At 38.9% G+C, this 24,659-nt stretch overlaps 1 protein-coding gene across 8 annotated transcripts in view; it reads left to right on the top strand.

Moving 5' to 3' along the window:
* Window positions 1-24,659, top strand: part of TOP2B (DNA topoisomerase II beta) — a 68,632-nt gene that overhangs the window by 10,609 nt on the left and 33,364 nt on the right. For 6 of the 8 annotated variants that reach the window (XM_085051125.1, XM_085051123.1, XM_085051122.1 and 3 more), the window contains 5 exons: window positions 18,373-18,546; window positions 19,232-19,322; window positions 21,317-21,380; window positions 22,603-22,748; window positions 23,144-23,241. In XM_085051125.1, coding sequence (XP_084907251.1) covers window positions 18,373-18,546; window positions 19,232-19,322; window positions 21,317-21,380; window positions 22,603-22,748; window positions 23,144-23,241 — 573 coding nt within the window. Of the gene's footprint in view, window positions 1-1,242; window positions 1,681-18,372; window positions 18,547-19,231; window positions 19,323-21,316; window positions 21,381-22,602; window positions 22,749-23,143; window positions 23,242-24,659 lie in introns of those variants that run through there. The other 2 variants (XM_085051128.1, XM_085051127.1) reach the window with 1 other exon arrangement.

The following is a 24,659-nucleotide window of genomic DNA, read 5'->3' as shown; positions in this document are numbered from 1 at the left end:
CATATTTGTCACGCTCATACATAAATTGACGTGAATTTTGGGCATTGTACACAGTCTTTAAGCCTAGGAAGTAGATGCTAAATTACACCACAGCAGTTTTTTTCAGAAGGGCAAATATTTTAGAACAGGGTTCTGTACTGTGTGCAGAACAGGGTGCTATGCTGAGTGACCCTGTGTGAGGAGTTCACGCGGTGATGCTCAAGTGTAGGATAAAGATGTGTCAGCTGTCCGAGTTAAAGAGCTCCTCGGGCCGATCCCAGGGCCCAGAAGAGGGCAGTGGATTATAAACCCTCTCCTGCCTGGATTGCCGGGGCTTCCATCCTGCTGGTACCGCGGCAGATCGCAGCCGTGGCGCTGGCAGCATCAGTCACGGAGCTGGCGGGAAGGGGGCAGCTGCCCGCCGTACCCCCGAACACCTGTGCAGCCTACCGCATCACCTTTTCTCCACCCTCACATCGCAGCATCATCCACCTGGAAGACCAGGAAAACGGGACAGCCGCGCTCTGCCGGTCTCAAAACCAGTTTCCCTGTGTGGCGGCGGGAAACGAGGCCTCTCTCTCCCTGCCGTAGCAGAGCGGGAAGGTGAGCTCAGGGAGCCCGTAGGTGTCCCGGCCGGTGGGCGCCCCTCAGCCCCGATCCCTATCCCCATCCCGATCCCGCTCCAGCCGCTCCGCCTCCCCTCACACCGCCCCTCGCGAGCGCGGCAGCGCCCCCGTGCGGGCCGTTCCCGCTTTGTTGCCGCCCTCAGTGACGTCACACGCGACCTCTCCGTCTGGCTCCTTGGAGTGGTCGGCGCCCCGCGCAGCCTTCCCGCCTCCAGCGCGCGATTGGCGGTGCGGCCCGTGATTGGCGGGCACAAGGCGCGGGGGGAGAAGAGGCCCGGGCCGGCTGCGTGGGGAGAAGCGGCCGCGGCGCGGACGCCGAGCGGGACCGGCGCGGTTATTTATTGTCTGCCCGCGGCGTCCCGGCGGCTGCAGCGGTTCGGGGGCTGCGCGGGGAGAAGAGAGGGGGAGGTGACGGCGGGGGAGCGGCACGGGGCACCGGGACGCAGGGTGGAAAGAGGAGGGGAAGAAGGAGGGGGCCGGGCTAGCTCCGGGTGTGCGTGTGTGCGGGGGGCGCGGGGCGGGGGGGATCTGCGCGGGAACGCGCGCGCGCGCGGGGCGGGAAGGGAGGGAGGGAGGGGACGAGGGAGGAGGGAGGGAGGGGGAGATTTTTTTATTATTAATCTGTTTTCCGGGCCTTTGTGGCTCCGGGGGGGACGGCCCGGGGGTGAGGAGGAGGGCGGGAGGCAGCAGCGCTACGGCGGCGATAGCGGTGGCTGTTGTTGCCGCCGCTGCCGCCGCAAGGCGAAGGGACCGGCCCGTCGTCCCTTTAAACTAACGAGAGCCGCAGGCCCGGCCGAGCCCGCCCGCCCGCCCTCTCGCTGCCTCTCGCTGCCTCTCGCCCGGCGGAAGGGGCGCTTTGTGCGGGCCCCTCGGCCGCCCTTGCTCGGTGCCGGGGCGCCGGTGAGGGCGGGAGAGGCGCGAAGGGCGGGCGCGGAGCGGCCCCAGGCGCGGTGTCGGTGCCGGCCCTCACGGCCGCCTCCGAGCGCCCTCGCCTCGGCTGAGGAGAGACGGGCAGAAAATGGCAAAGTCTGGAGGAGGAGGAGGCGGCGGCGGCAGCGGGGGACTGACTTGGGTGGTAAGTTGTGGGGCTGCGTTTTGTTTGTCACTCGTGGGTTGTGCCGCTCGTGTTTTATTATTATCCTTTCTGTTTGCGACCCCATCGTGTGTGGAAAGAGCGCGGGTTGGCTTTGAAAGGAGGGAAGAAGCTGAGGAAGGGGAAGCGCTGTAGAGCCGCCGCTCGGTGGAGCGCTCCGGGGTAGAAGGAGAAAGCCTGAGCTTGGAATTGGTGTTACACGAGGAGAGTTTTCATCCCTGGGGGGCTCCTCGTGGTCGTTGGGAAGAGGTCAGACTGTGAGCAAACAGGTGGGAAGCGAGCGGCTGGGTCATCAGGGCTGTCTTGAAGTCGCTGTCCTCCAAAGCGAGATGTGGTCTGTCTGTCGTCCCACCAGAGCTGCAGGTATTGCCTCCTGTTCCTGGAGCAAAGCCTTTGGGGGCTAGCAAAGGGGTTCTGTGTTGATCCCATCTTCTTTTCCAACTGTGTGAAAGGACAATACCCGAAGTTCCCAAGTTTCAGAGTCAGGGAGTAGGAGCTATGTGCTTGCTATTCCATCTTGGAATTCAACTTCTTCATCTTCCCGAAGTTGTAAGTCTGTAACAGACCCAAGAAGGGGGTGTTTTACTGCCTTTCATGGATTGGTCGGAAGTGTTAAGATTAGAGAGGGTGCTGGTGCTAACTGACTCTAGAACTGGTGAATGCTTTTGGGCTTTCTTACAGACCTTTGAGAGTACAAGCCCTGGCTCCCAGTGCAGAGGTGCTCCCCTCGCCTGTAGTAACAGTGGATGCTCTCAGGTTTTGGTGAGACCTGAGAGGAAGGAGGAGCAAGGATGACCTGAAGGGGTCTGGTTCAGCCAATCACTAACTCCCCTGCCTTTCTCTTGCTCAGCATAGAGGGGTAACTTCTTTAATGTTTAAGCAGAAGACGCTATATCTTGATTGATAGGTGGTGGGGTATCTTTAATCAGATACATGTGCTTCAGAGAGGTAGGAGCTTTTAACAAGTCTTGTTAAAGAGAGCAACAGCAAACTTGTTCTTATGTTCCAGCATCTTGGAACTGTTGGAAAAGAAGTGGTATTGGAGTGAACAAATTCCATGTGTTCTGATGGTGGACTATTTCCATGGCTCTAATTACTGTGTTTTATGTTGCTAATTCTCTTTTTAATTTTAAGAACCTGGCAGCATGGAAAGGTATATTAAAAAGAAATGCAAGTTTCTGGGTGTGCCACTTGAAATTATACAGTTTAGACATGTGAAGAGCCCTAAGTTGAGAAGCTAAAATTATTCTTTCTTTCTGCAATACTTTGCAGTCTTTATCAACTTTGGTATTTGGGTGGCTCTTCAGAATTAAGGTTTTTACCATCTAGGTTCAACCAACTAATTTAAAGTTTTACAGCTGATACAGAAAACTGCAGAATGAAGTGTGAAAATTACTGAATAGGCATTTTTAATGAAACATGTTCTTAAATGTAATGGGGTTGAAATTATGGTGAGTCAACAGTTTCCTACAACTGGAAATGATCAAACTTTTCATTCTGTAAAAGCAGTAAAAGTTAAAAGTGTTTTTGTCAACTGAGTAGTTGTAGGGAAATAATCAAGTTTTAGTTAAAGCTGTGTTCATTTATTTTTTCAGAAAACAGTGGGACATTCTTTCTTTCTCTCATGTGCATTTTAAATGGTGAAGGTAGGATTTCTGAGCCAGCTCCTAAAACCAGACCTGTTCTGTGTCAGCTGGAGAACACTGGCATACGAAAGAACAATATTGTTGTAGCACTGAATTGAATTGGGCCATGGCTAGTGTGCCAGGCTGAAAGAAACGTTGGTTTAGGTGGTGGTTCATTTGTAGATGATCATATAATGTCCTTGAGGGTGAGAGGTGCAGAGGTAGTGAGAGAACAGTTTCAGCTGTTTGGCTTTAATCTGCTTGCCATATATCTGCTGGATATGCAACTGCTTGGTTGTAGGTTGTTTTGAAACCACCTTGATTTCTTTAGAATTCTTGCGAATGTGTTAAAACCACTAGGATGCTCCTCTGTCTGAGTAATGTATTCTCTGTAGTCTGTGGTTTCTTAGTAAGACCACGAGTTAAACAATTGAAGGGTAACAGAAGAAAGTCTGGCCCTAAAGATGAGGAAAGATTCAAAACTTGGTGGGATGTTAATTCATGCTTCAAACTAGCAGATCCTGGGTACATAACCTAGTTTCTCACATTTTAGTAAAGAGCTGTGTGTGTAGCTTCAGCTTTGGGTGTAATTCAAAGAGCTTGCTTGTAGGTAGGAAAGAATTACATGCAGTTGTGGAAAAGGAAAGGTGCTTCCTATGATAGAGAACTTACCCTAGAGTGAATTTCATAATGTGACATCATACAGGCATTAGGTGGTATCTACTTTCACTTTTAGAAGCAAGAGGATTTAAATGTTTATGGAAACAAACAGCAAGTTGACTGTGCTTTTAGCTGTAACAGGACTTGAAGAAATGTAAATAGCTGGTAAGCAGGCACAATTGCTGGTGATGGGCACACATGAGAGTATAAAAACTGAAAATGTGTACTGGGAAAATGAGTTAGCATTATTTAACTGAAGATAAACCAAGATAACATCTGATTTGTAAAATGTACTTGTTTGGTTTTTTAATACCATTTTATTTCTTGACCTCATGGATGATTTTTTGGAATCAACTTGGAGCTCTCCACTCTAGTAGTTGGTAGAAGGCAGAGTTTCAACCAACAGTGATAGAAATTACTTTTGGTGGGTGATCTCCAAATGTCACTCACGAAAGTTCTAAGTTTTATTATTTGGAGTTATTTACAAAAGCATAAGATTTGTAACTAGAAGAGTTTTCATTGGTGAAATATAATGGCATTTTCTAATGCTAGAAAAACTTATTTGAACAAAAGAAATAATTCTTCAGCCTCTGTGTGTGTTTAGGAACTACAGAAAATGAATTGTAATGGTACAGTAATATCACCTAATACTTTTTTATAAATGTGCCTTTTATAGTGAAGGTGAAGTCATTGCAAGTAACACTTGGAAGTGCATTGGTTGTGCTACAGTGGTAATGCCCACAAAACTGTGGATGAGTGTTTCAAACAAGCAACACTTAATCACTTACTTCTGTCAAGACTTTCTCCTCAACCCTAAGAGCTACATGAGCCTGATAAATGGAAGCTGAGACTCCTGATAATAATTTAGGACTTTGAACACCACTTTCATTTTCTTGCCCTTGGTGAAAGGGGTAGGTTTTGCCTCTAGGAAATGCTAGCTTAAAGTGCATGTATGCTGAGTGTTAATGTGACTTTTCTTTAAAAAATATAATTAATAGCTGCTCCTCAGATGGAGCAGAATGGAAATAATGTATGTTATTAGTAGATAGAAATCTTGCATATGTTTGAGTTATACTGTTTGAAAGATACAGTAGCTGTGTATTGGTAAGTGAAAACAAACAACCTTTCATATAATCTAAATTCAGATATAGCATCTTTCAGAAGTTTCAGAGTTTACCTTAAAAATAAATTTTAACTTAATATTGTCATTTTTTAAAATGTGAAGAATGTATGTAATTGAGAATAGACTCAAAATAAAATCTAAAAAAAGCACCCACAAATAAAACCCACCCTAGTCCTGTTAAAGGGACCTTGTATGTCTCTTATAATTTCATTTGAAATCAAATAATCTTAACTGAAATAAAGGAATGACTTTCGGTTTGGTTTGGTTTTTATTAATATGTTCTGAGAGGATTAAAAGAGATCTTCCTCTTAAATAATGTCCGATAACTTGCAGTGATGCACCATAATTCACTGGTTATGGCTTCTGCGCTGGGTGGTCTCTAACTTTATGGGTAAGTTTTTTGCGTCTGAAATCTGTACTGGGTCTCTTCTGCCCCAGGGATCTCCCCACCACTGCTGGACACCAAGCTCTGACCATTCCTCTGATTAGAGAGCAGGGACTTTTGGATGGGAGCAACACAGGAGTTCCCTTCTGCCCGGATACTGTTTGGAGGGAGAGTGTTGAGATGATAGTGTGCTCAAGAGTTGTCCTGCGTTACTGCTTTATTGTGAGTTTATTTCTATGAGCTATCATGGTTCTGCCTGCCTGAAATACAAACAGTGGGGAGATATGGTCAGTAATATGACCAAATCCTAATCAAATCTTCTGTTTTTAGAAATAAGCATACTGTCCTAGAGGTAAACCAAGGGTAAATAGTCCTTTAGCCTTTTTATTGCTGTTTATTACTGTGTTATTAATTTCAAAGAAGGAATAGGTGGTTGAAGTTCTTGCTCCTGAGTCTATAGTTGCCTCTCCAGGCCCATGTTAAAGCGCAGAGTTAGCTTTCTGTTCTCTCCATTTCTTTATCTGGATCAGGCCTTGTTTCTCCGCTGGCTAAAGCTGGGCTCGGGCGCAGTTGTCACATATGTAACACTTGTTACATGTGCTGTTAGTTTGTGTTATCTTTCCTCTGCTACACTGTGGCGTCTGCAGAGCAGGGTGGGTGTGGGGAAAGTCTTGTGTTGTTGCCAAGCCTTGTTCCAGTGCTCTTCTCTTGCTTTATTATGAGTGTCTGTCTTTTGCTATTATGGTGACCAGAGAACTGGGAGGTTTTTTGTCCTGTGTGTCCTTCCCCTTCCACCCTCCTTTTTTCACAGTCCTACAATGAGAGGGAGGTCAGACCTGAAATACTTGCCCCAATATATTAATATTACTATTTACTTTTACTAAACATAGTGTGTTTTGTAGGCTTTCAGCTGTATAGGTATATCCAACAGTTGAGTGGAATATCAGCATTCCCTCTTGCTCTTGTTGTATTTCTGATTCTGGTGCCCTTAAGGAAGCAGTGCTGTAAAGAGATATCATGATTCTCCTGGATATTCTAGCAGCAGAGGGAAATGTTTGTGGCTCAGTTGGGTGAGTCAGACACCATAGTTCTGAAGAGGGATTCCTCAGGTATTTTGGTTTGCCAGCCAAAAAAAAAAAAAAAGGCTACCTCTTATCCTCTCCCCTCCACACCACCATTCTTTAAATACTATTGTTGTCCAGTCTTCTCCTTGTCAGAGTGCTGAATAATGCAGGATCAAAGAAGTGATAAAGGTGATATCAAGTGGAGGCTTGGTGCTGGAACAGGATCGGGGCCACCACTTTGATAGCAGCTGAGCCAGCCCACAGCTCAGTACGTGCATCTGCACCCTCTGTATTCTGAGCTGGGAGCAAACCTTGTTCTGGCATAGGTGAAAAAGAGTGATAATGCATAGCAGGGGGAGCTAGATTGTAATCAAGTCTAGGAAGGAATGTATATCTCAGGGTTTGGGGCGGAATTGATTTTAAAAGTTTTGTGGGTGATTACTTTCAGGGTTTGGTGGGGAAAGGTGTGCATTCAAGGATGTGGCCTCTGTTCGTTTTCTACCTGGGCAGATTTGTGTGTGTGTACATTTAATTTCTAAGATGCCTCTGCTGCGTTAAAGAGTAAGTAAGGAATTACTTTATTTGGACAGATAAAGTAACCTTTCCAAATAAAAGAGCATATAAGTAGTCTAAGATAGACAGTTTAGATCTGAAAAAGTTACTGTTTAAATTTAGTATTTCGTTTTCATTGACTTTCTTTTTCCCAGAAGTATGTTTTTACCTTGCATCTAAACTGTCTTATGTGTCTATGTGCAAAGGCAGTCTGCAAATGCATGCCTTTCAATTAATGAAAAGTATCACATGTGTTTCATAGCTGATGGATGAGAGCAATGCCATCCCTGGGAGTGAGTTTTATATATATTATAGATTATACAGGGAAAACTTAAGAGTGAAAACTGTTTCAAAATACTTCATTTTCCTCATTTGAAACAGTACATTGCTTGCAAGCCACCCACAGTGAAAATATTATTTTGCATTAAACAGGTGCTTTGAAAGTTTTCAAAAGGAGATTGAGCAAAAAAAGTATGTAGTTCTAAATGTGTATATCTGTGTGAAGAAATGTGTTTTGAAAATTGCATGCTTGGGAACATAGTGGTGTCTTCTCAAGTATTTGAATTGGAACCCAGGTATTTTGGAAGAATGTATTTTAAGGCTAGCATTCCAGATTTAAGGTAAATACTAAGTTAAGGCAAATAAATGTTGCTACATAACTTTGGAAAAATACTGAAATCTGAAGTATATTTTATATTCTAGCAACAAAAAAAAGTGTCAAGATCAGACATAACAAATATTTATTTGTCTTGCAAATATAGAAGAAAATTGTTTCTCATTGGTGAAGTGATAAACCAGCTCTTTGTAATTTTTGTTCAAAGTGTTTCCTAGACATTTTCTTTGGGTATTTCAGTAATGAGTACTCAAAAATTTGGTGTGAAAAGCAGGGAAATATTCTTTCCCCTCCTTGATGAGTGAGCATCAGATATGCTATTTTTAAAATTTCAGTGTGATTGCAAAGTCTTTTACACTGATGAACTAAGTCCTTTTAAGCTGTGTTTTAGAAGTATGTTGTTAAGTTATTCTATGATACCATCTCATCTAGTTTCATTTAATAAAGCTGTTTTAATATCCTGTCTGTGTCTCAATGCAATTCCAATTTACATAGAAATACAGTTTGCCACTGAAAGTACTACTTGTATTTTTTTTTTGTTAAAGTGACAAATACGTGTATTTGTTACTCTATCCACATCTAGCAATTTTAGTGGTTTTTTTTTGCAAGTAAGAAAAAAGGGTGTTAGCAAAGTTAGTGTAAAATTTGCTTGAGCTAGAACATGTTTGAAAGGTTCACATCTAAACATCAGATTTGTATTTTCTTTTAGACATAATTGAAAAAGCTACCTTGAAGGGGAAAAAAAAAAGAAATATGTAAAAGAGGATTAAAATGCTTAATCTGCAATGTTTTTTTCCCCCCTGATTTGTGAAGTAGAATTGCAGTTGAGATATTAAACAGTCCTTTCATGGACACCACATGTCTTGAGGAGGTACTGATTTCTTTTGCTCTGTTTTAGTCAATGAGTGGGCCTGGTTAGACTTGGGCTTTATGTTCCATCTTTAAGACATTAGAAAGTTGTAAGAAGAGTGAATGTATGAAAAACTGGGCAAATGTCTACCTTAGTGAGGTGCAAAAACTCACACCAGCTTTCTTAATCTGTGAAGGAATCTAGGAGAGAGCAAGAAATAATATTTTCTTGTCATGGCAAAATACAGGAGCTTTAAGATAACACGGAGAAGTTATTTTCCTATAAAAAAAGAGAAGCTGAGATAGAGGGGAAAAAATATTTAAAAAAAGCTCTTGCAAGCAGATAACTTGATATGTCATGTTTTCCTAAGAGCAGTTAGAATTCTGGGGTCATCCTCTAAGTGGAGCATCTTTACTTCTGAGAAATAGATAGCATGAGCTTCACTGGAGGTATTTCCAGCTGTGTAATCCCTGGTAGCTCTGGGTTATTTGGAGGTTTTAGGAAAGGTAGTGTGGTAGTGTGTGAGCATTTCAGTCCTGTGTTTATTCCCTTGGTAGTTGTGTGCCATGATATAAAGGTACAAGAATGGCAAGGTGTCTGGGGAAGAGTAACATTATCTGTCCAGTTGATACAGAGAGAGTTCTACTGCATGAAGTCACTCAGGCTGTTCCTCCATGCATCAGCACAGAGCTTTTTGTTGGCTGAGGTAGTGTTTTTGTCGTACTCTGTTTAGTGATCCCAACTTAGTGTTTTCCACCACTGTTGTATTAGAGCATTGTCATGAAAACTTTGAGGTATCATGTCACAATCTTGGAGTAAAATGGAGGCAAGTTGCTTGGAGGAAAGCAGTTGCAAGAAGTGAGACAGCTATTCTATTTTGTTGTCAAGTAGACCCAGAAGAGGGTTTTTCTTAAAATCATAAATAGGAGACTATAAAAGAATGTGAGAAATTGGCTGGGGGTGGAGGAAGAAGTTCCATACTGGTTTGCTGGTGGAGAGGGAGGGAGGTGATCCAGGCACTTGAGAGAAAACAAACCTAAAGCTGTATCATGTTAACCTGCCCTTCCTGATATTAGTTAAATCTTTCAGAATGTGTCATGTAAACACTTCTTTGCTGGTTGAATGATAAACATACATGTCAGGTAACAGAAAGATGAGGAAAATATGAAACAATGTAAAAATTAATCTCAAAATACATTCGAAGTTATTTTATGAGTCTTTTATATGGTACCTTTCATGGAGAGGTGTATTCTTCTGCCTGCCAAGACACAACTCTTAAATTGCAAATTAAAGGGTAGAGTTTTGATGATCTTCAAGATTGTCAGCACTTTTAGTGAACAATCCTGAAAGGCTTCTCCTAATGACTTTTGTAGTCATTTTTGTGGGAGGATGAGTGGCTGAGGAAGAGAGGGAAGTTTGGGAATAGTGTTAAGTCTTTATTGACTCATTGATGCCTCTGTTTTCCTCCTTCTGAATTGCTGTAAATGTCTGGAACACCAACCCTCTGTTTGTTTCTCATGGAGTTTACTACAGAATTGAGACTAGAAAATGTAGTATATTTATGAGGCTTGTAAAATATTTCAAGACCTGTAAAGTCTCCAGAGGCATAGTAGATGTTGCATAGTAGGAGCTGAGCAATTAAACTCAAGCTACTTTTTTTTTTAAGGAATACAGGATTCATATTTATTTTAATATGGCAGAAAAAAATAGATTTTGAAACTAGAGAGTACCAGAAAATGTGGCTGTGTTACCACAGTTGCTTATAATTATAAAAAAGTAGATTTTAGGGTGGAGAAAACTGTGATATGAATGTGTAGAGTTTGGGACAGTTTTTTAAAAGGCAAAATGCTCATTAATTTTCATTTACGTGGTGCCTTGTGTTAGGTAAATATATTGCTGTTGCTTTTCTGTTGAAAGTTCCAGGGAGCAGGCTTCTAATAGATTCTGCTGATCATATTGCATTCATTTTTAGGGCACCATGTGTATTGAAAGTATGACATATTCCAATGTCATAGTCAAGATGATTTAGACTTTCAGTGCGAGGTAGACAGTCAAATAACTTAAAGGTATGTTATTATAAATAAATCCTAATATACTGATAGGTGTTACATTCATGAGAGTTCAAGAATTTGCTTCTCATGTTCAGCAGAGGATTGCTTCCCACTGAAGAGTGCAATTGGATAAGTAACCTCTAAATGATATTTGGGGTCTCCTCTATTACTAATGTAATGTGACTGGTAGTCCTGAAGCTGACCAGAAACGTCTGGATTTGGGGTGCTGTGTAGAATAAAATTTTCATGTGCGCCAGTTGAAATGAGCCCAAAAACTACCCTGTTGGGTTTGTTCTCTCCATGTGCTGTCTTGCAGCATGAACATCTTGCCTTAGTCCTGCCTGAAGTTTTTTCTACAGTTATTTTGTAAAGTTTGTTTGTTAATAATGAAAATAGGTAAGCAGAGAAAAAATACCTTGCAATATGATTTGTGTTAAGCTGGCCACAGAACCCAGAGCATCTGGAAAGAAGTACCACAGTGCTGTTCAAGGGATGTGATACTTGACATACAGCCTGTATGGGTTTCCAAGATTTTGTTTGTCAGAAACAGAAATCTATCAGGTTGTGGCAAGTAATCCTTGCAATTGGGAAATGGAAATGTGCTGGGAGTCTGGAATACTTTCAGTGCTCAAATTGGTGACTCAGTAAAGCATTAAAAAAAGGTCAAGGATGTGGGAAACACTGACTTACAAAGAGGTGCAGCCAGATAACTGATAACCTGAAGTTCAGCTGTCAGAACCTCTAACTTTCTGATTTCTTGGTTAGTGGAGGGCTTGTGTGTGAGTTAGCTGGTGAAAAAGTGGACCAAACAGATTTGGACCAAACACTAACTTACCATTCTGTGATCAAACAGCTTCAGCCAGTGTTTCCAAGTATCACTGTTCTATGAGTCTGTAAGAAAACCATCCTAAGATGTCTTAAACCTTAACATTAAGAAATTCCTTTTCTGTCAAAGTATTTTTTTCCTTTGTCTATCTCTGAATTTTAGCTGGAAGTAAGAGTTTCTTAGAAGATTAATCTGTTACCAGATCATCCTTAAATGTAATTTTTGATACTGTGTGAGCAGTATAAAAATTTATTATTGAAATAGAACTTGTCAGTGGATAGACAGCAAAGACATTTCAGACCAACAGAAAGATTTAATAAAATACAATTCAGTTGTCACCATGCAAGGGCAGATGTTAGATGCCTGCTTCCATAGAACATAGTAAAGATCAGGACGTAATTGTATTGACGATTGTATACAAACCTGAGCCAAATAAAGCATAACTGTTACTGTACTAACTTAGTAGAAGTGTAAGTGAATTCCCATTTAAAACAACATACGTAATTTTCTGGTCAGAAGTAATTGCAGTGAGCATACATATTTGTACAAAAATGTTACTCTTCAAAGAGAATGAAGAAAGCAAGCCGCTAATTTTTTGTTTAAATCTGATGTGCCTCTACATTGTGTATTAATAATCCTAAAATAAAAATGATGCTACTTTTTATGTTGTTTAGGTATTTATTAAGAAGATGAAGCTCTGTAATTCCAAGAGTGTAATTTCATTGTGCAGCTAAGCAATCTAGCAATACCTGTTGGAAAATGTGGGTTTTTTTAACCATATCCTCCTAGCTGTATGTTTCTGCTCTTTTCCTTGCAGCACTAACTTGTCTGATTCTCTAGCAAGTTTGTTCAGAAAAGTGAGCCAGTGGACAACTGATTGCTTCTGGTTGACAAAAAATGGGGAAAAGGTGTGCTTGCTCCCTGAACCAGTTTGTTGTGTGGTGGATTTGATTCCACTATAAGGAATGGAGGAGGGAAGAAAGAAGAAATTTTTCCCTTTTGGCAGCAATTAACTGTTTTGGTTTTCTATAGCAGGGAAATCTGACCGTTCTGAAGCTATTCCATAACTGAATCTTCATCACAAAACTCTATGTAATGTGATGCTTTCAGAGTTCTGAGCTAAGGGTCAGAATCAGGAGATTAAAAAAAAAAAAAGAAAAGTAGGATTTTAAATTATCAAATGTGTTAGTCTCACTAGTGAGTTTAATTCTGGGTGAATTTACCAGGAACTCCTTTCCGTGATCAGCTTTGGGAAGGATGTGATAGAGAGATTTAGTTATGTCGCTAATGGTATGCAACAGTGAATGGAAATTTGCTGTGCTAAGAGGGAACTGTTACTTTTGTGTGTTTTCATCTTGGCAGGAGAGCCCAACTATTTGTTAAACACAGCAGGAGAGTGGTTTATTTTGAAACTCCCTCCAGTTTTGTTTTCATGGTGGGAGGTATTCTCAGCCAGAGTTTTCTTTGGGAGAATTGCAAAATGTTTAGGTAAAATTTTATTCATTGTCTATTTTTCTTGAGCAAGAAGAGGCCATTAAGATCCCATATATGACACACTACAGCCAAGTGCATGTTAGCTGTAGAATTACCTAGTAATTATCATATTGCACCTCGAAATTTATTTTTTGAGATATAGTGTATCTCTCTCAGAAGAGGTAGTTTTGTTTTGAACTGTAATCCCTGGATTTCATTACTTAATTAACCTCCCAAGGTTTTACAGCTTAATTACACTAAAAATTTACTGTCTTGTCCCACTAAATGTGCTTATCCTACACTTTATTTAAGGAAATGTAGGACACATGGCATGTACTTTTCTAAATTGTTATGTCCCGGGGCTGCGTTTGCCTATTCAGGAGTATATATCAGGGGTATTCATTATATGGAGTAGTTTCATGAGGTTAAGGCAGAAAAGACAAAGCCAAAGGGAAGGAAACTTCTTGTTCACCTACATATTTTCTTCTAGGTTTGTTTATGCTTGTCTGCCGATCTAGAAAATCATCCCTTTTTCTTGTCACGTAATGGGGTAAGAAAGAATGGACAGGTTAAAGAAAAATGGTTTGTTAGTGTTGTTGTATGGAGATATTTTGCAGTGGGGGAGAAGATGACAGTGGCCAATACAAAATTAAGTTTGTGTAAGTGGGGAGAGACATTAATATTAACATTTTTCAATTTTTTCAACTTGCAATGGTGTGGAATTCAACTACTTAAGTAAAAGTAAAAGTACTTAAGTAAAAGTGAAGCTTTTATTTAAATTAAGGAATGAAACCAAAGATGTTTATTCCAGCTATGGCAAAAGTGAAACTGATGATGACACCTGCCTTCTTTGTTCTAGCTTTACATGTTGTTATGTATTTAGATAGGAATAGCTTTTCTCTGGTGCTACCAAACTCTCCAGATCAAGTGTGAATTAAGATTTAGCTGTATTAAGTACAGCTGTTTGCAGCATAAATAACCAAGCTCAGCATGGTGGCTCAAAACGCAAAGAAAGATGACATGACCCAATTTTCATTACAAAAAGGCAATAAAAATCTCTGACTTAATATGGATGTCACACATGCCTTGTTATACACAGAAATGTCAATGGGTGAGAACAAAACATGGGGAAAAAAAAGGCAAAATGTGAAGAAAGAAGATGCCAAAGCAAAATATGTGAGTTCATGGGTTGAAGGTAGACAGTAAAAGCCTTGTTGCCAAACTGTCATTGATCAGAAGCTGCTTGGGTCATGTCTCTGGAGATCACCAAAGGAATGAATGACTGCAGCTTTCACACAGTACTAGATAAATTCATGGCAAAAAAAACTTCAGAAGGAAAGCTCTGCAGACATTGCAATCATCCTGGGGAAAGCAGCTGCCATGATAAGATCTGGTTTTGATGGCATTCACAGTAGTTGTGGTGTGGTAATCTGTGCAGCAATTGCTGTCAACTGAAATTGGGGTTTTCCTATACAGTTATCACTGTGCTGTGTTTAAGAGCATGTAGGAAGTTGGCATCATCAGAGGTCACTGTATGAAGTATGACTGCATGTGTTTGAAGAAGGATGAGCAGTGCAATAGGTTGTAGCTTTCCAAACTACTTAAGCATGGTTGTCTTGCTGACTTATCCATGTGTGGATATTTGTCGTCAGTTTCTGGAGGGTTAGAAAGTCCACAAGATTGGTAAGACTCTGTAAGGTCTTGAATGTCACAAGAACATTGGGAAAGTCATACACTGTCTGAAAAAAAAAAAAAAGAAAAGAAAAATTTGCAACATTTAAATTGCAAAGCAGACCTTGAACATTGGGTAACCTGTAAACAAACAAGCAAAAAGCAGTCTTACTGTGAAGCAAAAGACTTAAGCCCTTTGTGACACTTGGTTAATTCTCTTTAGGCGTTTTCACATGAAACAACAGCTGGTGCTGTTTTGAGAAGTGTTATTGGAGCTTTAACAATATGAAGATCTTTCATACAGGACAGAATACAAAAGGCATTCTTGAGACAATTCCAAAATATACAGCAGAGATTGTCAGTTAAACAACACTGTGGTTAAGTGCTTGCCCAGTTAAAAAAAAAAAAAAAAGTGGAGGGTGGCTTTCCTGCTGCATTTATTTGTATTTTAAATAGTAGAAATTCAGACGTTGAAAACACTTGTGTCCGTAGATCTCTATTCTATGTTTGGTGATAAAGATTTTCTCTTTAAGTTCTCTTAAAACTCTTTGGAATGAGTTCTAAGCATCACTTGAACTCTAAAAATGTCCATTTGAGATGGAGATACAGAGATGCAGAATTGGTTTTCTGGGTACAGCACAGCCCAAAATGCTTGGTCTGGGAAACTGCAGATCTGTGTACTTCTGATCCTTACATACTTGCATAATAACATTCATTTGTGTCATTGAATACTTTGGGTCTTTTGCTTTTGTGCTTGTGTTTCAATAGTGTGTTAAGTAAGTTCTGAAAGTCCGTAACAGGAGGTTTTTTTTCATACTGAATATGTATGATACTTGGAGTGTTGTATGAATAAAATCATACATCATTAATTAAATCTGTCCTTCACTATGACAATGAAATGGACACTAAAGTTGGACATACTTTGTGATGTCTTAATAAAAACTATAGCATTACAGTTCTTTAGGACTATTTTTTTCCTTTTTTAAAAATTAAGTATTCACTGACCAGGAACAAAATATATTATGCTGATTCTTTGTGTATTTTTCTCCCTTTAAAAATCACACATTATCATGTTCCAGTTAGTGTGTTATAAATAATGGACATAGCTGTCCCAGGGAGTACAGTAACAGAAGATCCTTACTAATGCTGGGCTGCAGCAAACCTTAAGTGTCCCCAAGAAGGAACACTCATTATTTTCCTGGTAGTCACTGGTCCTCTTACAACAACATGCTTACAACAAGTTAGCATAGTAAAACAGTGTTAACAGAGCTGTGGGACCAGTAAGTGAGCTAAAGGTAATTCCTATGAGATATGATGCCAAAGATGACCATAAAATAAAAAATATTTATATACATGTACAGTGAAACTCATTGGAAGCTTGGACATCATTCACAGAACTACTTCCATGAAAAAAAATTATGTTGCAACTATAGGCAATGCTTCTTTAGTAACAATTCTCATTCCTCCTCTTCCATGTATCATTTTAATGTGTCTGTTTGCAAAGCCCTGTTCCTTTTCTGCTTGCCTAGTTGATCCATAGCTAATATTTTTGGGGTGATGGTGACAGGGTTGTCACAGTTTGACCAAATAACTATGGAGGCTAAATCAGCTTGGATAACAAAGCCCTCTAATCACACATGTGATTTTGCAGCCTCCCTCTTTGGCAAGAAAATGAGATGGACTCCAGTAGAATAGTCATGAGAGCTTTTGTAGTTCCTACTCTGCTGTGTGTAATCCTGATGCCAGATTGTGAGGTTCCCTGGGTTCTTTTCCCTCTTCTTCTGGATGCTGTCAGATACAGGAGTAGATTAATAGAGAATTTTAATCTCATTTGGCATGTTCAGGTTTACTCATGGCCAAATAATTGGTTGTTGTCATCACTGGTGCACACGATCTGCTTGCCTCAAAGTTCTGGAAGTGTGTTTCCTAGAACTTCCATAAATAAACTAGAAAAATGTGATCTCTAAATCTGGAAGAGAAAGGTAATTTCCCGTGTTATGAATAGAATTAAATGCTTTATTTTTGTGCCTGCTGGGGCCAGACAGGGGGAAGTGTAGAGGCATCAAAGCTTGAGTACTAGAAGCTGGAGAAGATAAATAGGCTTAATATGAGGATGTGTACTGTAGGTTGATGTTTGGCCTTTTTGGTTCTCCTGAAGATTTTAGTGTGAGTTCAGTATCCTTTGCTCCTTTTTCCTCTGGGTTTATATGTTTTCTTACCCTTTGCTTTCAGTGCTACCTGAGGATGCAGCAAAAGCTAGATTGAGGGAGAGGTGATTATACTTCCTTTTGGCCACAAAATATGCATGATGACTCGTTAATTGAGGGTTGGAGTTTAGCCTGTATTTGCTTGATATAGACACATGCTGGAAACACCTAAATGAGAGGGAAAAAAATTTACCTGAGTGGCAAGTGGGTTTTGTCCTCATTATTTGTCTGCTGATGGTTTTTATTGGTCATGTAACACCTGCTTCAGAGTTTATAAACCCCCTCTGAGAGAAGGAGGCTATTTAGGTACTAGGCAGGTGAGGACAGAATTTCTTACGTCTTCTTGCCAGGCAAATAAATCATGTGAGTTAAAGTTATGTTTATTGGCATTTTTAAGATAATTAATATTATTCAAATTTACAGGTAGGAATACATACTGTAAAATATCATACCTAACCTCTTTGTTTAAATGCTTATACTTTCTCAGAATAGGGCTGTTCCGTATTTGGTTGTTCTGTGATTTTAACCTTTTCTTTTATGTGGTTTTTGTTCAATGGCAAGGAGGTATTTATCAGCAAAAAAATTGCTGAAAGTGCACCAAATCTCTGCATCTGACCTCCCTTCCCACCCCAAAGTGGGTTAGTTTACCATAAAACTGTTCTTCAAGGTATTTTTCATAAAGTCCAGATAGATTAGGCTTGAATTCTGTTTGAATTCCAACGTTAGCCAAAGTGATTCTCTCTTTTTACAGTCCTTGGCTTATTTCATAGAATCACAGAATAGCTTGGGTTGGAAGAGACCTTAAAGATCATTGAGTCTCAACCTCCCTGTCATGGGCAGGGACACAGCTTCCACTACACCAAGTTGCTCAGAGCTCCATCCAGCCTGGCCTTGAGCACTCCCAGGGATCCACAACTTCTCTGGGCAGCCTGTGCCAGTGCCTCACCACCCTCAGAGTAAAAATTGTCTTCCAAATATGTAATCTAAACCTATAGGCTCTTTCAGTTTGAAGCTATTCCCCCTTATCATTTCCCTACATGCTCTTGAAAATAGTGTCTCTCATCATAAAGCATTCTGGGATTGCATCAGGTTTAATCACTTCAATGGAGAATGTAAATTACAGTAATTGAGAAGCCAATAGGAGAGGCATTACAATGTTTTTTTTAGTCCTGCTGAATGAATGGTCCAGACTATAATACAAAAGTGTAGTTTTCCTGTTATCATTTAGAACAGTTTTCAGTGGTTTGGATTAAAATGTTTATGCACAAAATGGATGTTATAAATACTTAACCTGAAGAGGTGGGTGCCTTTTGTACTGTTGTTTCCTTATTTTGGTTTATTGTGCTTAGTAAATTGCTGAAGTTTGGATATGCTACAATTTGTTAAGGATCTGTCATGTTATCTGTTGATTTTTCTCTGTTGCAAGGATAGCTTTATCTTAATACATCTGAAAACTTAACATTTAAATTACATGACAAGTTTTGACTGTAATTTAAATCTCTGTCAGATATTGTTTATATCTCAAGAGTGACAGATTGAATGAGGTTGATTGTTGGTTTGGTTTGTTTTCTTAGACATTATTTGATAATCAGATGAATGCTTCAAAAAAGGAAGACTCAGAAAGCATTAATAAAAATGACACTTCAAAGAAGATGTCTGTTGAGAGAGTTTATCAGAAAAAGACTCAGCTTGAGCACATCCTCCTCCGTCCAGATACCTACATTGGCTCAGTTGAGCCCTTAACTCAGGTTAGTGTCACTAAATTTACAGTCTTAATGGTTTTTGTTGTTTTAATGGGGAAATGTCTATTCTGGTTATTAAATAGATGCATCTCTGTTTTTCTCAGTATTCTGAATTATAATGTTAAAAACTGTGGTCTTATTAATGTATGCATGTGTAGGAATGGGATAAGACTTGCTTTAAGGCATTGAGTGCCTGAATATGATCATCTGAAAATGATCATATTATCAAAAAATATTGAAATCCAGTCAAAATACAAACACACACCTATGTGTATAACAGCTGTGTAAGTCTGTGCTCACAAACATGCCTGTATGCACACACACATGTATGCTTATTTAAAAGTAGCATTTGTTGTAGGTCCAAAAATCCTTTGGTCTGTTTGTTTAGGTAAGAACAGAGAATTTAAGCCTCCTGCTGGCACTTCCTTCAGCTGTTTTTGTGAAGTTGCAAATTGCTTTGAACTTCACTGTCTGTACTGTTGGGAGTTCCCTGCCAAGCAGAAAATAATGGATTTTCATTATGGAATTCTTTGTGGGTACATTGTAATTTTTGCAGACTTCTGCTTCTGCTTTGTCTTGTATGGTAGCAGTAATCATACTGTAAGAGGAAAGTTCCTGCAGGAGATAGATCTTAGACAATTATAGACTGGCTGGACAAGACAGTAAATACTTCTATTTTGTTTACATGTAGTTAATGTGGGTTTATGATGAAGATGTGGGAATGAATTGCAGAGAAGTTACCTTTGTTCCAGGCTTGTACAAGATCTTTGATGAAATTCTTGGTAAGTATTTTTAACAATAATACTATACTGCCTTAGCATTATGTAGTACAAGCTTTTCTGAGTGCTCTCAAAGTACATCAGTTGGTATCTAAGTTTAAATCACAGACTTGAGTCCCACTAAACTATAGGGCATAAAAAAATTAGTGCATTCTAAAACTATAGAACAGTTTAAAAGGGAAGAGTTTTCAGCTGAACTTGTAAGAAAATGTAAATATTTGTTAATGAATGTCCAAACTAGATAATGCTTTATGATCAATATTGTTACAAGATTTTTAATACGTGAAGTGTTATTAGGGCTACAATTTTAAGTGACATTTGAAAGAAGGTTATTCCTCTGAAAGAATGTAACTTCTAAATTGTCTGAGTGTTCACTTAGGTCATCCTTTCATCAATCATTAAAACTTCCTCCTTCTGTACAGTGGGATAGTGGTGGTAGTTTTCATGGATCATTTCTAGACTTCAGACAGTTTTAAAATTAATAAATATCATACTGCCATTAAAAAGCACTGTGACTGAGGCACAAAAGAATACTTTTAGAAAATTTTGTCAAAATTCTCTTAGTTACTGTGACTTACTTGTTTATGATATTCTGTTGGTGACAGGCACACTAATCAGCAGGAAAGATGTGGAATATCTGAATACTGTGCTGTCTGCTGAACTGATATTTTGGCCTAATTGATATGAAATCTTGGGCTTATCAGCTTTTATGAAGTTCAGTTGTCAGGATTGGTAGGATTACCTCATAAATTAAATTATGGTCTACTGAGGTTAATTTTGTTGTGACCTGCATTAAGTTCACAACTTCTCCACATCTCTAAAACTCTGCTTTACAGCATTGCTATCTTTGAGGCAATAAGGACTATATCTTTACCAGATGGAAAAGAATGCTTGGCTAATTTTTTTTATATTATTTTTAACTTATTGCTTAATTTGATAAACATGGGAATGAAAACATTTAATCAATTGTGTTTTGAGTGCTGCCTCATAGGTCTAATATTTTTGGTTTTTCATGTTAGGGACACCACTTCCATATCATCCTATTCAAAAGGATGATATGGGAGTATCCTGTCATTATTGTAGTACTTCATGGCTTATTGCTGCTTTATGTAGCACTGATAAGTGCTCCAGAGAGTGTGATTTGAAAGCCAGGGTCAGTGTAATAACATTATGAAAATGGGACATTTTAGCTATGCATGCTTTTGAATGAAACTGCACTTCATGATTTTAGCAAAAGCACCTTGAAATAGCTGATCTTATACTGAGGTCCTTGTCAGCTGTTAAGGTATTCTACTTTGGTGTTCTGGGGTTTTACCTTCATCTGTTTCACAGGTGGTGAGACAGATGCTGAAAATGACCGTAATGTGTTTTCATGTTTAGTGGCCACAGTCGCATTTCTGCTTTCTGTAGTTCATATACATGGAAGTGCAGTTTAATTAAATTCTGATCAAATGTAAATTTCAATTTATCCTTATTTTGATCCTAAACTGTGTAGACTGTTAGTTATAAGTCTCACAGTCTCTTTAGAGATAACTTTTGCTGCAGTCAAAATACTCCTTCATAGATGTCAGTTTTGTGGTGAGTTTCAGTGGCAAAAAATGTGTAAACTGCTCTGGTGATGCATTTAATTTTCTAGGGTTTTTAACATACATGTTGAATAAATATCCAGACAAGAACAACAAGAGAAGAATGAAGTGCTCAGTATGTTAACAACAGTTATGAGCTCACAAAATACACTTCTATATTTATTTCTGAGATAGTCTATCTGCTAGAAATAGAGTCAGTAATTATAAGAAGGTTGAAAAATATCTTCTTGTAGATACTTGGTTATATTTATAGACTCTAGTGCTAAGATACAGAATATATACAAAGAGCTACCAGATTCAGAAGTACCTGGACTATTGTAACTCGCTGTGGATGTGTATAAAATCAGTTTTACTGACCAAGAAATTAATAATTGCCTATGAAGTGTTAATTTGTGCTACTTTGTTTCATAGTAAATGCTGCTGACAATAAGCAGAGGGACAAGAACATGACTTGTATTAAAATATCCATTGATCCGTAAGTAAAAGCTTGTTTTCATTTGCTTTCCCCGCTAGTGCTATTGCAGTTTAGATTTGTACAAAGGATTTTACTAATGAAATTGGACTTCTTGAAAACAGAATATTTTTGGAATTATTTCCATTAGCTTCATATTTTAAGATGAAGAGGTAAAATAAAAGTGGTTAACAGTAAGTGGTACATGCTGAATTTATAATAATTGGTTTCCTAAACTATTTGTTAATGTTTGATTGAATGAAACTTAAAACCAGAAGATCATAAAATTTATGATAAATTGAAAGCTTGGCAGTGCATAACCATAACCAGCCAGGTTACGTACAAATCTTAAATACCAGCTTTGAGGTTTTGTAACACAATTTTGCATCTCTTGAACTTCTATGTTAGCTCCTTTGGCATTAGGGTAAGACTGTGTTTGAATTGGTCATCTGTATCACTCTGAAACTTCATATTACAAATACATCATTACCACTGTTTTCTGCAACTGAGTACTTGAACAGATAATTTCTAGTGAGAAGTACTGTATTTAAATAGATGCTGATTGGGTTCCTTTAGCAGTACCTTTTCAGTGACATTTAACTGAATAATGAATTATTTAGAAACCTAGTTTTCAGTCCTAACCTTTAGGATAAATATGCTGAGAAGTGATTTTTCTACATTCATTATGGAGTGGGAGGGAAATGGTAGATGTGTAAATCTGCCTGACCTGTCATGATTTTGAACTCTCTAATAATTGAACATGAAAATTCTGTGTAAGAGCTAGAAATATTAATGATGCCAGATATTGATGGATTTTGGCACAGATACATATAAGTTACAATGTTTATCATAACTCAGAAATAACAGTTTTAAACAGATGATAACTTGTCTGGATGGACTTCAATGCAACCCTATAAGCTAAATCTCTAACTTGGCTGTAATTTCATCACCAAGCTGCAGGATCCTGTTGCAGATCGTGTTGGTAGTGAAAGCTCTTCAAACAGATTTTTGGGTGTTATTTTTGTGATATGGAGTGCTGTCATGTATGGACAATTAAGCTCCATCTTCCAAGATGTTTAATAAGCAAAAATGAATGGGGTTTTTTGTAACTAAAATTGTTAGAGCTTTAAGTAAGTGTGGTAAGAATATGGTCTTTTGTTGTATTTTTTGTACTTATTTAAGCAGGTATGCAGAAGTCTGTTTCCAAGATTGCATTCTTTTGCTTAATGTCTTCATTATTTTATAGGGAATCGAACATTATCAGCATATGGAATAATGGAAAGGGGATACCAGTTGTGGAACACAAAGTGGAAAAAGTATATGTACCTGCTTTAATCTTCGGGCAGCTACTAACATCCAGCAACTATGATGATGATGAGAAAAAAGTTACAGGCAAGACTATTTAATGTGCTTTGTTTTGTTCAGTTAAGCCATTGTGTGCTTCTTCAGTATGCTTGCCCTTCTTAATTTCTCTATTTTCTGTTCCATAACAGGTGATTATATAGTCATCATTACTGTAGCTCTTTAGTAGAGTAAAAAGACTTAAAGGAAAGATCTTACTTTTCCTTTTTTAATACCAGTATTTACAGAGAACTTTACATTTGCATCTCTAATGTCAGTACTCATTATTGAGTAACAATGTACTTTATATTTTAATTGCAATGTGTGCAAGTTTTTAAAGATTTCTGCTCTTGAAATGAAGGGAAAAAGAAATTGCTAAATTAGGACATGATTAATTATCCTAAATTTAAACTAGCTCTAGCTTGCTATATGTTGTTTTCTTTCAGGTGGACGCAATGGCTATGGTGCAAAACTTTGTAATATATTTAGTACAAAGTTTACAGTTGAAACTGCTTGCAAGGAATACAAACACAGCTTTAAGCAGGTATAGAAATGTTCAAAACTTCTTTCCTTTTCTTTGCTGTAGTTACAAATTTAAAATGTAACACATATATTTCAGGAATATTTAATGAAATGGATCACTGATGGTTTAAATGGGTGTGTAGAGTTTGCAGGCTAGGTTAGTTCAGTCAGTAAAAATTGGTATTTCTGTGTTAGGCTTTTTAGGTAAAGTAATACTTCCTTTGGAGTGTTAGGTGACTAAAAACCCCAAATTTCTGTTAAAACTAAAGTATATTCATGAACACTTGAAAAGGAATATATTCAGTTGAAACATTTTGTAATTGCTGTTTTATAATTTGTCAAAAAATCTTCTGCTTAGCTATGCAGACATGGAAACAATTATCTGTGTAATTATGTATAGTCTTAAGAAACAGATTTTTCAGTGTTTATGTCATGAATTTAATTAGCCCCACGTGGACTTAAGTGCAAACCCCCCATTTGAGCCTATTGTTCATTGTTAGCATACAGACCAAGGGCTGAATGTAGTCAGGTCTACTGTATATAGCTTTGAGTGGGCCACCTTTCTAAAAGTTTAAAGTCCTTTGGCAGAGTATTAAATACCAAAGTTCCTTGGCTTTACAGTCTTTCCCAGTTGGTGGCTTTCTTCTCTTTCTTTCTGGACAATTAATTAGTTTCAGGTCATGCTGTCATATCACTGCATAAATAATACACTTAATCTGTTATGCCTGTCTCTTAAAAAATGTAACATATTCTGCTGACTGCCAAAGGGCAGATTAATATTGGTTTGAGTGTACTTTTTCAAAATGACTAAATGCTTTATGACTTAAAGTGCTATGTTTTCCACTATTTTCAAAATTTGTGGAAATTTATTAGAAATGAACTTTGATATACACTGTGAGCAGACATTCTGCTTGATCATGCAGATGTGCCCACGTTCTTAAACAGGGAACAATACAAGGCTCCTGGGTCAAGTCTGAGCACCTTGGGTTTTTTTTTGGCACACTGCACAGTCACCAAGATGCTGTCTTGGAGACTACTGAGTCTCTGCACGGGGACTAATAAGCCTCCTCTGCACGGGGACTAATAGAGGCATGTAGTAGATTGGGAGTGTTGAAAGGATGGGTAACAAGGACTGTAATCCCAGCTCACTTGTATCTAATTTAGCAAGTTCTGCGGGAGGCTTCATTTGCATTGGAATCATGTCCATCAATGTGATGATACCTGCATGCTTACAGGAACCACAGAAGTGCTGTCACCTGTGCTTGTGCTTATCTTTATTAATCAATTGACTTTGTGTGGTATTTTACCAGAGGAAACTTCTAAAAGAAGTTTGGGAGTTTTTTGTTGTGTAACGGTTGCAATCCTAGCATAGCTGGAAAAGGGAATAAAGGAGGAGGATATCGTGTCGTAAACTAACATCTAAAATGTTTTGTTTCCCAA

This window comes from Lichenostomus cassidix, chromosome 2 (assembly GCF_008360975.1).
Source record: "Lichenostomus cassidix isolate B80296 chromosome 2, HeHo_3.0, whole genome shotgun sequence".
Taxonomy (NCBI): domain Eukaryota; kingdom Metazoa; phylum Chordata; class Aves; order Passeriformes; family Meliphagidae; genus Lichenostomus; species Lichenostomus cassidix.
The sequence above is the reverse complement of the archived record's forward strand: the minus strand, read 5'-3'. Positions and strand labels throughout refer to the sequence as shown.